The 15,482-nt window shown below is 42.6% G+C and overlaps 1 protein-coding gene across 1 annotated transcript in view; it reads left to right on the top strand.

The window, feature by feature from the left end:
* The window catches only part of ADAM12 (ADAM metallopeptidase domain 12), a 679,455-nt gene that overhangs the window by 489,536 nt on the left and 174,437 nt on the right, over positions 1 to 15,482 (top strand). Inside the window, exon 11 of the mRNA XM_077258380.1 lies at positions 1,673 to 1,818. Coding sequence (XP_077114495.1) covers positions 1,673 to 1,818 — 146 coding nt within the window. The remainder of the gene's footprint in view (positions 1 to 1,672; positions 1,819 to 15,482) is intronic.

Raw genomic sequence — 15,482 nt, 5'->3', positions numbered from 1 at the left:
GTCAAGGGTTACTTTGTGGCAGCGGACTTCCGGTACTGCAGAGAGCATGGTGTCATTAATTGTGCTAGATAGATTGGGTAGGGGAATTAGATGAGAGAGTAAAAATGATGAGTTCAGTTTTGTCCACATTGAGTTTTAGGAAGCGGGAGGAACCTATGAACTCTCGTTTGTACTGCCGGTGTTTATAAATGTGGATGCTACATACACACCATATGTGACACACACATTGTATGTTACACACATATGTATGCACACACATGGCACACAAGCATGTATACAAGGAGCACATGCACATAAATATATACTGTACATATATATATATATATATATATATATATATATATGTATGTATGCACAGAGCACATACACACATTTATACAGACCACTTACTGTACATACATGTATATGTCTTCATATATATATACCAACAAGAGTCCATACATTCTTGGCTAAATCACATACACAGAGACATACCAACAGAGACACATACACATCCATTCACATCTTTGGGCTGTCTGTGTCGTACAGGATGGGTCCTCCAGAAAGAGACGCTCTTTGTAATCACTTATACTCTGACCAAGAGATGAGGATTCTGAACACAGGACTCCCTATATTAATAATTACTTAAAAATGTTTAATAAAATAGGATTTACAAACTGGAGAGTCGGTAAGAATGTTTTCATAGAATCATCTACTTAAATTAAGTTAAATTTGAATTATTAAGCACTATCCTGGTGTTCCAAAACCCCTATGACAACACTTCCTGTCTTGTGTTGTTATGGAGTCACTAGGGTGGTCACTAGTGGAAATGTTGAACTTATTGCCTTGTAGGTTCTGCCCGATAACTGTACACATTTAGGAATGAAGGACGTGCCCTAACCCTAATTACATATTATAGATATGATTATTTTTTGAGTTTGTTAGTAAAGCCACCATGAACATCAGAAGAATAAAACCTGCAAGGAGCTCTCCGGCTGCTATTATATGGCTATTACAAGTATTTTAACCCCTTCACCCCTGGCGATTTGCTTTTCTTTTTTTTTCCTCCCCCTTCTTCCAAAAGCCATAACTTTTTTATTTTTCTGTCTACATAGCTATATGAGGGCTTTTTTGAGGAACAAGTTGTGCTGTTGAATGACTCCATTCATTGTTCCATATAGTGTAAAGGAAAGCAGGAAAGAACATTCCAAGTGTGTTGAAATTGAAAAAAGATTGCAATTGTACCATTGTTTTTTGCCATTTTCTGTGACCCGTAACGGTTTAATTTCTCGCGTTATGGGCTTGTGAGGGCTTATTTTTTGCTCCTAGATCAGACGTTATTACTGTTAACATTTTGGGGTAGATGAGATGTGTTGATCTCCTCTTATTGCAATGTTGTGGTGGGCAAAAAATAATAATTCTGGGGTTTTGATTTTTTTACTTGTTCAAATGTTTACTGATCAGATTAATTTACTTTATATTTGATAGATCAGACTTACGAATGCAGCAATTACAAATGTGTATTTTTTTAATTGTTTTAATGCTATTATTAGTGTAGCTCCTGCTGTAGCATCTGGGGACCCTCCAAGAGTGTGGGAACCCTGGGCAATGGCCCAGTCTTCTTCCCCCTAACGCCAACCCTGCAGATATTAAGTAACCTAACCGCTAGAACTAAATTGTCTTTGCTTTACAGGACCATTCAGACAACCCACTCGGAGGGGCTGTCACCCTCGCTCACGAGATTGGCCACAATTTTGGGATGAACCATGATACACTGGAACGAGGATGCAATTGCAAAGGATATGACAAAGGAGGCTGCATCATGACGCCATCCACTGCGTGAGTGATTACATACAATGTCTGGATATAAATTATTTCTTGAGATTCAGGTGACTCGCATTGAATATGGAAACCATAAGGTCTAAGCTACGCCATATACATTTTTGCTTTGCTTCTAGGACCAGAGCTGCATTCATAATTCTACATGCTTCAGAGCTGACATTTTTCAGTATTTCTTTTATATACTCCATGAGTTCACTCTGATTATTTTCATTTTGAGACCTTCAGAGGGAATTGATTACTTCATTTGCATCCATTTGAAGAGTGATGAGAAAATAGGTGGGAGACAAAAAGGAGGAGCAAGGCCAACAACACTCCGACAAATTGGAGCAAAATGCAGCATAAAGTCTGTTCATATTAGATGCATACTTCATTCTCTGAGTTGAACACAGACTAAGATGCCTGGAAAAAGCCAATAACAATTTCCTTAAACATACCCTTAAGGTGGTTGTCCAGGATTAAGAGATTAAAATAAAATAACCAACCATTATATTCCCAACTGATCTTGATTTACTTTTTGGTATGATTACATACCATAGGGGCATGTGACCGCTGCAGCAAATCAATGACCGTGATGGTCTCGTATATAACACCTGAGCACAGTGATTGGCTGCAGCAATCATTTGGCGATACAGCATATCATCGCCCAGGAAAACTAAAAAAAGACAGAAGAGACCACTGAAGAATCAGTGCTGTGGGGCTGGGAAATTTAAGGCTATGTTCACGTAAGATTGTCAGACATTTTTTTGAGTGGATCCATTTGAAAGTAGGCATCAAGAACCACTTCAAAAACTACTGGGAAAACTCTTTATTGCTACAGGAAATCCAATTTGCGGTTCGCATGAAGAGCTTTTTCAGCATTTTGTTTTTCGTAAGAGGTTTTAGAAAAACGTCCGGTGAAAAAAAGAAACTTCTTGAAAGTGTCTTGATGGAATCCGCTCCATAATGGGCACTGTCCAATCATAATGATGAGAAAAAAAATGCTTCGGAATCCATCCGAAAAGACTTTGTGTGCATGTACCCCAAATCTCAACTCTTTGTGGTTTTTGGAACACGGTCAAACACTCCTAACAAAAACTCAGTGTGAATATACCCCTAGAAAATTCCTTTAAAAAAAAAAACTTTTTACAAATCAGAAACTGCCAAATCATTTTCCACTTAAAAAAATTGTTGGATTGGTCCATCTGAAAAAGAAAATTATTAGCCTAATAGGTGAGTAATGCTGCAGTTAGTTTCATTTCTTTTAACGCTGGAACAACCCCCTTTGAGGACACGATCATCAGCAGAATTTTGAACTCAGCACTGAAGTATAATTTCGACTGAAAGATAAATGATCCAATGTCATGTTAAGGGGCTCCAACGTTTTATGCAGAAAATGTGTAATTCTTCCTAAGTGTAAGATACATTCAGTTGTAAAACTTGCCTTATTCCACTTTCCGGAGTTGCATATTGACGGGTTAATGTCATATTTTACATATCAACTTGAGAATGCTAAAGATCTCACTTCAACCTGTGCGTGCGTTGTGTTTTTGCAGTAATTTCCCCGTAAGATCTCTGACACGGTGGTTTAGCGAAGCTGAAACACTTGTTTTCATTACTGCCACTGACATGAGCATCAGCAGGAGAGGACAGCAGATATGTAATCAAGTAGAGGATTGTGATTAAGGCAGAGAGGAGGAGATGTTAGTGTTTTATTATAAGAAATCAGCAGCACTGAAGTGCGTCACCAAATATTTTTTCCTGTCATACTGTGAAAATAAGTTTTACTGAGGATAGCAAGGAGTGAGCATGCTCGGATATGGTGTTTTCCGAGCATGCTAGATTGTGTATAGAGTGTCTTCGACGTGCTCTAATACTATGTTCGAGTCCCCGCGGCTGCTTGTCTTGGGGCTGTTCGACAGCTGCAACACATGCAGGGATTACCTGTTTGTTAGGCGATCCCTTCATGTGTTGCAGCTGTCAACTTAAACATAGTATTCGAGCATGCCGAAGATACGCTTTTAGCACTCAAGCGTGCACCTTATTCGAGCACACTCGCTCATCACTAACCGAGGAGTAACAGGATCAGTGTTAAATTAAATGCTATGATACCATCAAATTTAATATCAGTGGCAGAATGTGCTTGACCTCGATCCACACAATACACAGGTGACTTAAAGGACTTAGGGAACATGCAGCCGAAGCATCTTCAAGGAAATTCAGACAACACCGAGGTATGAGGTTTGCTGGCGGCTCATGTCTCCGCAACATTGGTACTTTTTTTTTCTAGAGTAAATTCCTTTACTTTCAGAGGATTTCTCATTTGATAAATATTGTGATAAATATACAATTCACTGCCTGCTGTCAAGCATAATCAGTCTTTAATAGCACAGATGCTCAGACGGATTACAGAAAGTGGGGGCAGGGTTTTGTATCTCTACAGGAAGCAAAGTTGGGTCCTTGCCTTTCTATAGTAAGAGGGTGAGTGTCTTTGTCTCTACAGAAACTGGGGAAGGGTCTACTTCCCTCTACAGGAAGTGGGGGCTGGGCATTGTCAAATAAAGGAAGTGGGGATAATCCTTAGTCTATCTACAGGAAGTGGGGTAGTGCTTTTTCTTTCTACAGGAAGAGGGTGAAGGGCTTTGTATACAGGAAGTGGGGATAATTTTTTGTCTTTCCCCTGGAAGTGTGGGTGGGACTTTGTCATATACAAGAAGTGGTGATAAGTCTTTGTCTGTCAAAAGGAAGTGGGGTAGTGTTTTTCTTTCTACAGGAAGAGGATGAAGGGTTTGTATACAGGAAGTGGGGATCATTTTTTGTCTTTCCCCTGGAACTGTGGGTGGGACTTTGTCATATACAAGAAGTGGTGATAAGTCTTTGTCTGTCTACAGGAAGTGAGGTAGTGCTTTTTCTTTCTACAGGAAGAGGATGAAGGGCTTTATATACAGGAAGTGGGGATAATTTTTTGTCTTTCTCCTGGAAGTGTTGGTGGGGCTTTGTCATATACAGGAAGTGGTGATAATCTTTAGTCTGTCTACAGAAAGTGGAGGTAGAACTTTTTCTTTCTGCGGAAAGTAGGGGAAGGTTTTTGTCTTTCAACAGGAAGTTGGAGTGGGTCTTTACCTTTCTACAGGTCTTTTGGTTAACAAGAAGTGTGGGAAGGGTCTATTTCTTTCTACAGGAAGTGGGGGCGGGCTTTGTATACCAGATGTGGGGATAATTCTATGTCTTTCTACAGGAAGTGAGGGCAGGGAATTTTCTTGCTTCTGGAAGTAGGGGAAGGTTTTTCTCTCTACAGGAAGTTTGAGTGAGTCTCTGCCTTTTTACAGGAAGAGGATGAGGGTCTTTCTATAGGAAGTAGGAGCAGGGCTTTGTATACAGGAAGTGGGGATAATTTTTTGGCTTTCTACAGGAAGTGGGGTGAGCTTTATTCCTTCTACAGAAAGTTAGGTTGGATCTCTGTCTCTACAGGAAGTGGGAGCAGAATTGTTTCTTTCTACAGGTAGCAGGCATTGGTCTTTGTCTCTCTACAGAAGTTCAGGCAGGTATTTGTCTCTTTGCTCTTGTTTTCTTGGTTTTCAAACTGCATACAAGTATAGCAGAGGCGGGATTTTAGTTAAAGTCAGGCAAGACATTGAAAAATAGAAATAAGGGAAAGAAAATTCCAACACTTATAGTACTGGCAGAATGTTGATGAAGAAGAATTTCCCACTTAAAAAAAGTAAACGGCAAGTTACTGCGCCCACTGTCTAGGGGCACGTATGAGTTATACATACCCTCTGGTCTTAGGTCTGAAACTGGTGAATCCTTGCAGTGCACTGGGGAGATTCATAAGTCGGCAGTCACACAGAGTGACTGCAGACTTATCGTTTTTGACCAGACAATCCCTGTAATTATTTATTTCTTGGTATTTTTTGATTGTTTAGATTCAGTTGTGTAGGTTTTTGTAGAATTTGGAAGTGAAGAAGTTAAATCCGTATCCGTAGCTCTCTTATTCATATCAAAATAGATCTAATGCAGGTCTTCATGAAGTGAAGCGCAGACCACAATTTTTCCATAATATGGTATCTAATTTGCAAAAACTATTTCTAAACTTACTGTTATGCAGAGATGAGCGAATGTGCCAAAATTTGAATTCAGAAGATTGGCTCAAATTGGGTAAAGAACTTAAATTCATCTTCATATTCATTGAACAGGTGATATAATTATCACCAGCATAATACTAAGGAAATCCTGAAAGCATGATCTGTTGGTGGCTCTTAAAGCCTGGAATTGGGGAATACCGCTCTATGGGATCCAGCACATGAAGAGCCAACTGTGGAATACATACATCATTTTCCCTGTTGGGGTGCTGCAGAGAATTTGAACACCTTCTAAGTTTGAACACCATCTTCTAAGTTCTTGAACACCACCTTCTAAGTTCTTGAACACCACCTTCTAAGTTCTTGAATACCACCTTCTAAGTTCTTGAACACCTTTTTCTATGTTCTTGAAACCCCCTTCTAAGTTCTTGAACACCATCTTCTAAGTTCTCGAATACCACCTTCTAAGTTCTTGAACACTACCTTCTAAGTTCTTGAACATCTTCTTCTAAGTTCTTGAACACCTTCTTCTAAGATCTAGAACACTTTCTTCGAAGTTCCTCTACAGATTTTGTTGCAGGAGCCTTCTAAATAAATATTCTCAACCCTTTTATAGGAAGAATTAGAAAAGTAACAGCGCCACTTTTTCCTGGCAAACATTCACTTGCTGGTATAGATGGAGTGGAAAAATCCTTCTACTAATTAATAAAACCATAGTAACCCATTATATTTAAGTATTGTAGTCATGTTTTGCTTGTAGGGAACTTTTTCCAAACCAGAGTCGCTCCCCTAATCCCAGTACATAACCCATTAACCTTGCTCTTTCTATCATGATACAGAGGGACCCTTTTGAATTTGACAGATTCGCTTGAATTCGGATGGGAAATACGATTTGCAATTAATATATTTGATATGAATCAAATGTGCTCCAGTTGTTTTCTTAAAAGACATTTATTATGTTCCAAGTTGTCTCCAGATGACAGTGTAATAAGTGGCCTGGTTTAAAAAATGAAAAAATATATTCTCATCTCAATTTATAGGCAATAAAATACAGTCTACAAAAAAGTAGAGATGGGTGAACTGATTTACAGTTTGGATCTGCCTCAATTGGAATATTGGAATAGTTTTTTTCTTTAATTAGCTTAAATCCAACCACTGCTCCCCTCCCTGGCTCTGGTCTTCTTCTCTTCAGTCTTCACTCTTCAGTGTTTTGGTGCTGACTTGGTCACATGTGACATACATTATGATGTGCATCGGTCCACAATATCATGAAATCATTTGTGGCCCAGTAAGCACTGGAGGCACAGAAGGGTGAAGACCTGTTGTGAATTTGCTTTTTGCTCCCTCTAGTGGTTACTAGTTTTTTGACTCTGTTTTTTTCTGTCATTCCTTTTATCCGCACCTGGGTCGTTAGTTAGGGGTGTTGCTATATAAGCTCCCTGGACCTTCAGTTCAATGCCTGGCAACGTAGTTATCAGAGCTAGTCTGCTGTGCTCTTGTCTACTGATCCTGGTTCCAGTTATATCAGCTAAGTCTGCCTTTTGCTTTTTGCTATTTGTTTTGGTTTTGTATTTTTGTCCAGCTTGTCCCAAATCTGTATCCTGACCTTTGCTGGAAGCTCTAGGGGGCTGGTGTTCTCCCCCCGGACCGTTAGACGGTTCGGGGGTTCTTGAATTTCCAGTGTGGATTTTGATAGGGTTTTTTTTGACCATATAAGTTACCTTTCTTTATTCTGCTATCAGTAAGCGGGCCTCTCTGTGCTAAACCTGGTTCATTTCTGTGTTTGTCATTTCCTCTTACCTCACCGTTATTATTTGTGGGGGGCTTCTATCCAGCTTTGGGGTCCCCTTCTCTGGAGGCAAGAAAGGTCTTTTGTTTTCCTCTACTAGGGGTAGCTAGATTTTCCGGCTGGAGCGTGTCATCTAGAATCAACGTAGGAATGATCCCCGGCTACTTCTAGTGTTGGCGTTAGGAGTAGATATATGGTCAAACCAGTTACCACTGCCCTATGAGCTGGATTTTTGTATTCTGCAGACTTCCACGTACCTCTGAGACCCTCGCCATTGGGGTCATAACAGTTTGCCAGGCCAGTATTAAATGTTTAATGCATTGCAGAAGAGGGATTATAAGAAAGAAGATTCTGAGTTTTTTTTTTTTTTTCTTCTTCCCCTTTACCTCAGAGTGGCTATGCTTGCTGCAGACATGAATGTCCAGACCTTGATTACAAGTGTGGACCAGCTGGCTACTCGTGTGCAGGGCATACAAGACTATGTTATCAGAAATCCTAGGTCAGAACCTAAAATACCGATTCCTGAACTGTTTTCCGGAGACAGGTTTAAGTTTAGGAATTTCATGAATAATTGTAAATTGTTTTTGTCCCTGAGACCCTGTTCATCTGGAGACTCTGCTCAGCAAGTAAAAATTGTTATTTCGTTCTTACGGGGCGACCCTCAGGATTGGGCTTTTTCGCTGGCGCCAGGAGATCCGGCATTGGCTGATATTGATGCGTTTTTTCTGGCGCTCGGTTTACTTTATGAGGAACCCAATCTTGAGATTCAGGCAGAAAAGGCCTTGCTGGCTATGTCTCAGGGGCAGGACGAGGCTGAAGTGTATTGCCAAAAATTTCGGAAATGGTCCGTGCTGACACATTGGAACGAGTGTGCACTGGCCGCTAATTTTAGAAATGGCCTTTCTGAAGCCATTAAGAATGTTATGGTGGGTTTTCCCATTCCCACAGGTCTGAATGATACTATGGCACTGGCTATTCAAATTGACCGGCGGTTGCGGGAGCGCAAAACCGCAAATTCCCTCATGGTGTTGTCTGAACAGACACCTAATTCGGTGCAATGTGATAGAAAAACCGCAAATTCCCTCATGGTGTTGTCTGAACAGACACCTGATTTAATGCAATGTGATAGAATCCTGACTAGAAATGAGCGGAAAATTCATAGACGCCGGAATGGCTTGTGCTACTACTGTGGTGATTCTACACATGTTATCTCAGCATGCTCTAAACGTATAGCTAAGGTTGTTAGTCCTGTCACCGTTGGTAATTTGCAACCTAAGTTTATTCTGTCTGTAACTTTGATTTGCTCACTGTCGTCTTATCCTGTCATGGCGTTTGTAGATTCAGGTGCTGCCCTGAGTCTTATGGATCTGTCATTTGCTAAGCACTGTGGTTTTACTCTTGAACCATTAGAAAATCCTATTCCTCTTAGGGGTATTGATGCTACGCCATTGGCAGCAAATAAACCGCAGTATTGGACACAGGTTACCATGTGCATGACTCCTGAACACCGCGAGGTGATACGTTTCCTGGTTTTACATAAAATGCATGATTTGGTTGTTTTAGGGCTGCCATGGTTACAGACCCATAATCCAGTCCTGGACTGGAAGGCTATGTCAGTCTCAAGTTGGGGCTGTCGGGGTATTCATGGGGATTCCCTGCCTGTGTCTATTGCTTCTTCTACGCCTTCGGAAGTTCCGGAGTATTTGTCTGATTATCAGGATGTCTTCAGTGAGTCTGAGTCCAGTGCACTGCCTCCTCATAGGGACTGTGACTGTGCTATAGATTTGATCCCAGGCAGTAAATTTCCTAAGGGAAGACTGTTTAATCTGTCGGTACCTGAACATACCGCTATGCGTTCATATATCAAGGAGTCTCTGGAGAAAGGACATATTCGTCCGTCCTCTTCCCCTCTTGGTGCGGGATTCTTTTTTGTGGCAAAAAAGGACGGATCTTTGAGACCTTGTATTGATTATCGGCTTTTAAATAAGATCACTGTCAAATTTCAGTATCCTTTACCGCTGTTGTCTGACTTGTTTGCCCGGATTAAGGGTGCCAAGTGGTTCACCAAGATAGACCTTCGTGGTGCGTACAACCTTGTGCGCATTAAGCAAGGTGATGAATGGAAAACCGCATTCAATACGCCCGAAGGTCATTTTGAGTACTTGGTGATGCCTTTTGGGCTCTCCAATGCGCCTTCAGTTTTTCAGTCCTTCATGCATGACATTTTCCGGAAGTATCTGGATAAATTTTTGATTGTTTATCTGGATGATATTTTGGTTTTTTCTGATAATTGGGATTCGCATGTGGAGCAGGTCAGGTTGGTCTTTAAAATTTTGCGTGAAAATTCTTTGTTTGTCAAGGGCTCAAAGTGTCTCTTTGGTGTACAGAAGGTTCCCTTTTTGGGGTTCATTTTTTCCCCTTCTGCTGTGGAGATGGACCCAGTCAAGGTCCGAGCTATTCTTGATTGGACTCAGCCCTCGTCAGTTAAGAGTCTTCAGAAGTTCTTGGGTTTCGCTAACTTCTACCGTCGTTTTATCGCTAATTTTTCTAGCATTGTGAAACCTTTGACGGATATGACCAAGAAGGGCTCCGATGTAGCTAACTGGGCTCCTGCTGCCGTGGAGGCTTTCCAGGAGTTGAAACGCCGGTTTACTTCGGCGCCTGTTTTGTGCCAGCCCGATGTCTCACTTCCCTTTCAGGTTGAGGTGGATGCTTCAGAGATTGGAGCAGGGGCCGTTTTGTCGCAGAGAGGCCCTGGTTGCTCTGTTATGAAACCTTGTGCCTTTTTCTCTAGGAAGTTTTCGCCTGCCGAGCGAAATTATGATGTGGGCAATCGGGAGTTGTTGGCCATGAAATGGGCATTTGAGGAGTGGCGTCATTGGCTCGAGGGTGCTAAGCATCGTGTGGTGGTCTTGACTGATCACAAAAATCTGATGTATCTCGAGTCTGCTAAACGCCTTAATCCGAGACAGGCCCGCTGGTCATTGTTTTTCTCCCGCTTTGATTTTGTTGTCTCGTATTTACCAGGTTCAAAGAATGTGAAGGCCGATGCTCTTTCTAGGAGCTTTGTGCCTGATGCTCCTGGAGTCGCTGATCCTGTTGGTATTCTTAAAGATGGAGTTATCTTGTCAGCTATTTCTCCGGATCTGCGACGTGTGTTGCAGAGATTTCAGGCTGATAGGCCTGAGTCTTGTCCACCTGACAGACTGTTTGTCCCGGATAAGTGGACCAGCAGAGTCATTTCCGAGGTTCATTCCTCGGTGTTGGCAGGTCACCCGGGAATTTTTGGCACCAGAGATCTGGTGGCCAGGTCCTTTTGGTGGCCTTCCTTGTCAAGGGATGTGCGGTCATTTGTGCAGTCCTGTGGGACTTGTGCTCGAGCTAAGCCTTGCTGTTCTCGTGCCACCGGTTTGCTCTTGCCCTTGCCTGTCCCGAAGAGACCTTGGACACATATCTCCATGGATTTCATTTCTGATCTTCCGCTATCTCAGGGCATGTCCGTTATCTGGGTGATATGTGATCGCTTCTCAAAGATGGTCCATTTGGTTCCTTTGCCTAAGCTGCCTTCCTCTTCCGATCTGGTTCCTGTGTTTTTCCAGAACGTGGTTCGTTTGCACGGCATCCCTGAGAATATTGTGTCAGACAGAGGATCCCAGTTCGTTTCCAGGTTCTGGCGATCCTTTTGTAGTAGGATGGGCATTGATTTGTCGTTTTCGTCTGCTTTCCATCCTCAGACTAATGGACAGACGGAGCGAACCAATCAGACTTTGGAGGCTTATTTGAGGTGTTTTGTCTCTGCTGATCAGGACGATTGGGTGACATTCTTGCCGTTGGCTGAGTTTGCCCTTAATAATCGGGCTAGTTCCGCCACCTTGGTTTCGCCTTTTTTCTGCAACTCTGGTTTCCATCCTCGCTTTTCTTCGGGTCATGTGGAGCCTTCTGACTGTCCTGGGGTGGATTCTGTGGTGGATAGGTTGCAGCGGATCTGGAATCATGTGGTGGACAACTTGAAGTTGTCACAGGAGAGGGCTCAGCGCTTTGCCAACCGCCGCCGCGGTGTGGGTCCCCGACTACGCGTTGGGGATTTGGTATGGCTTTCTTCCCGCTTTGTTCCTATGAAGGTCTCCTCTCCCAAATTTAAACCTCGTTTTATTGGGCCTTACAAGATATTGGAAATCCTTAATCCTGTATCTTTTCGTCTGGATCTTCCTGTGTCGTTTGCTATTCACAATGTATTTCATAGGTCCTTGTTGCGGCGGTACATTGTGCCTGTAGTTCCTTCTGCTGAGCCTCCTGCTCCGGTGTTGGTTGAGGGCGAGTTGGAGTACGTGGTGGAGAAGATCTTGGATTCTCGCCTCTCCAGGCGGAGGCTTCAGTACCTGGTCAAGTGGAAGGGCTATGGTCAGGAGGATAATTCCTGGGTGGTCGCCTCTGATGTTCATGCGGCCGATTTAGTTCGTGCCTTTCATGCCGCTCATCCTGATCGCCCTGGTGGTCGTGGTGAGGGTTCGGTGACCCCTCACTAAGGGGGGGGTACTGTTGTGAATTTGCTTTTTGCTCCCTCTAGTGGTTACTAGTTTTTTGACTCTGGTTTTTTCTGTCATTCCTTTTATCCGCACCTGGGTCGTTAGTTAGGGGTGTTGCTATATAAGCTCCCTGGACCTTCAGTTCAATGCCTGGCAACGTAGTTATCAGAGCTAGTCTGCTGTGCTCTTGTCTACTGATCCTGGTTCCAGTTATATCAGCTAAGTCTGCCTTTTGCTTTTTGCTATTTGTTTTGGTTTTGTATTTTTGTCCAGCTTGTCCCAAATCTGTATCCTGACCTTTGCTGGAAGCTCTAGGGGGCTGGTGTTCTCCCCCCGGACCGTTAGACGGTTCGGGGGTTCTTGAATTTCCAGTGTGGATTTTGATAGGGTTTTTTTTGACCATATAAGTTACCTTTCTTTATTCTGCTATCAGAAAGCGGGCCTCTCTGTGCTAAACCTGATTCATTTCTGTGTTTGTCATTTCCTCTTACCTCACCGTTATTATTTGTGGGGGGCTTCTATCCAGCTTTGGGGTCCCCTTCTCTGGAGGCAAGAAAGGTCTTTTGTTTTCCTCTACTAGGGGTAGCTAGATTCTCCGGCTGGAGCGTGTCATCTAGAATCAACGTAGGAATGATCCCCGGCTACTTCTAGTGTTGGCGTTAGGAGTAGATATATGGTCAAACCAGTTACCACTGCCCTATGAGCTGGATTTTTGTATTCTGCAGACTTCCACGTACCTCTGAGACCCTCGCCATTGGGGTCATAACAAGACCGGAGCCAGTGGAGAACCAGGTGGGGAGTTACGGATGGATTCGAGCAAATCGAATCTCAAAATAGTTCTGACTGAGCCAAAGCCAAACTTTTTGCAAAATGCGAGACAGATGACTCAACTCTGTTTGTCTCCTTATTATATTTCATGGCCTGTAGTTGATAGATATTTCTATTCCTACATTCAGCTCAGAGCTTGGAGAATCGAGCTGCCCGGATTGAGAGTTGGACTCCGATCCCTTATGAAAAGCGAAACATAGACATTTCTTCAATTCAGCCCGTAGACAATAACAGTGAATGGCTAAAGCTCAGCAGGAACGTGGAGCAGAATCATCGGAGAAGATCTCCGGAATCATTTCAGATAACATTTTCTTTTAGCTTCTTCTACAATGAAAAGAGGGAGAGGGGGCGACTATATTCCAGTAAAAATCAATAATATTATGGTTAAAAGCACAGCAATACCACACCTGTCAGGCAGGCTGTAATTCTGAAGCATACCCATCTATTTGCTGTTTGATGGAAACCCGATAATACATTTCCCTATAAATCATATCTGGCATCCCAAATAGGTTATGACATAGGGAGCGGAGCATTGTATGTGAGGGGAATAATCTCACCCAGCCTTAATGCAGATGAAACTCAATGATTTACTTGCCCTGTCGGGATTAGACACGAAGAAAGAAACCTTATAAATTCTGCATGATCCATCTAAGAGTGCGCTATACACTTACCGGAAACACGGACACAGATTTGTAGCAGATAAACACAATCTATACGCTGGGACAAAATACACAAAGATGGATTTTTATTCAACCTGTGCAGTCAAGAAACTCGTAGATTCTGTCATTATTTAGCACCGCTTGTCCTTTTCTTCTTCCTGATTCACGATGATTTTAACCCCTTAAGTGCTTTGCCCTTTTTGACACTAAGTAGTATATGTATTTTCCCATATTTTTCCCTTTATGTTCCAACTATTAGAATAAAAACTTTTTTTTACTTTTAGGACTAGCTCTTTATTTAATGACTTGTTTTCTGCAGAGTAAGTTGTAGAATTTTCAGGTATCATTTTGACCCACATTTAAATTGGCTTTTAATATTTACAATTTTTGTTGAAATGGCTTTTCTACTTTCAACTCCTGGATTAGTGCCGTGAGCCTGGTCCTTGTCCTGCCTATGTTTCTCGGCACATTTAGCTTGCATCTAAAACATCATGCCCCCAGGCATGCTCAGGCAGCATTTAGCTGCTAGAGTATTCAGGTATTTGACATACACGTCATTTCTGTAGACTGCTTCCCTGCACCAATGCTGCATTAACCACTTGACCATCTCAGCTCTGCGGCTGAGTTAACACTTCTATACTGCTGTGCCAGTTTTGCTTTAGACTCTCTGTCAAACTGAGCCCTGTCACAGAGTCAAGTCTGCTGTACTACTGTATTAGATCCACATTGGATTCTGCTGCAAACTCAGCTCAACTAAATCATTGAATTTATCTTACTTCCTTCTGGATTACAACTCTGTTATAACTGTTTCCATTGCTTCAATTCTGCTTCATCACTTCCTGTGGTTCCAGTTTTGCCCCTCAAGCCACCACAGCTTCTATTGTTCCATCTGTGTCACCCTTTTACCCGATCACCATCTGTCTGTGTTGCATAACAGCTGCTTATCTGGACCCAGGGGATTTGAGGATCCACTTCAACAGGTGAAATATAACAGGCAGTGATAAGCGAGTATACTCGTTGCTTGGGTTTTACTGAGCACGCTCTGGTGATCTCCGAGTATTTGTTAGTGTTCGGAGATTTAGTTTTCATCGCGGCAGCTGAATGATTTACAGCTACTAGCCAGCTTGATTACATGTGGGGATTCCCTAGCAACCAGGCAACCCCCACATGTACTCAGGCTGGGTAGTAGCTGTAAATCATTCAGCTGCCGTGATGAAAACTAAATCTCCGAACACTAACAAATACTCGGAGATCACCCTAGTGTGCTCGGGAAAACCAGAGCAACGAGTACACTCGCTCATCACTAATAACAGGCCTAATGAATGAAAAGTACATTTTTACTTTTTTTAAACTACGGTTATTTTAATTTAATTTGTATATACTTGGTATTTTGGTGGATTGGTTATATAAAAAATAAATATTTAAAAATGTTGAGAGGTTTTCTGTATTTTTTGTAAATTACTTTTTTAATATTTTTTTTGCGCTGTTAGAGGACTTTAACCCCTTCCTGACATTTGACGTACTATCCCGTCGAGGTGGGGTGGGCCCGTATGACCACCGACGGGATAGTATGTCATACGCGATCGGCCGCGCTCACGGGGGGAGCGCGGCCGATCGCGGCCGGGTGTCGGCTGCATATCGCAGCTGACATCCGGCACTATGTGCCAGGAGCGGTCACGGACCGCCCCCGGCACATTAACCCACGGCACACCGTGATCAAACATGATCGCAGTGTACCGGCGGTATAGGGAAGCATCGCGCAGGGAGGGGGCTCCCTGCGGGCTTCCCTGAGACCCCTGGA

This window comes from Ranitomeya variabilis, chromosome 4, assembly GCF_051348905.1.
Source record: "Ranitomeya variabilis isolate aRanVar5 chromosome 4, aRanVar5.hap1, whole genome shotgun sequence".
Classification (NCBI taxonomy): Eukaryota; Metazoa; Chordata; class Amphibia; order Anura; family Dendrobatidae; genus Ranitomeya; species Ranitomeya variabilis.
The sequence above is the reverse complement of the archived record's forward strand: the minus strand, read 5'-3'. Positions and strand labels throughout refer to the sequence as shown.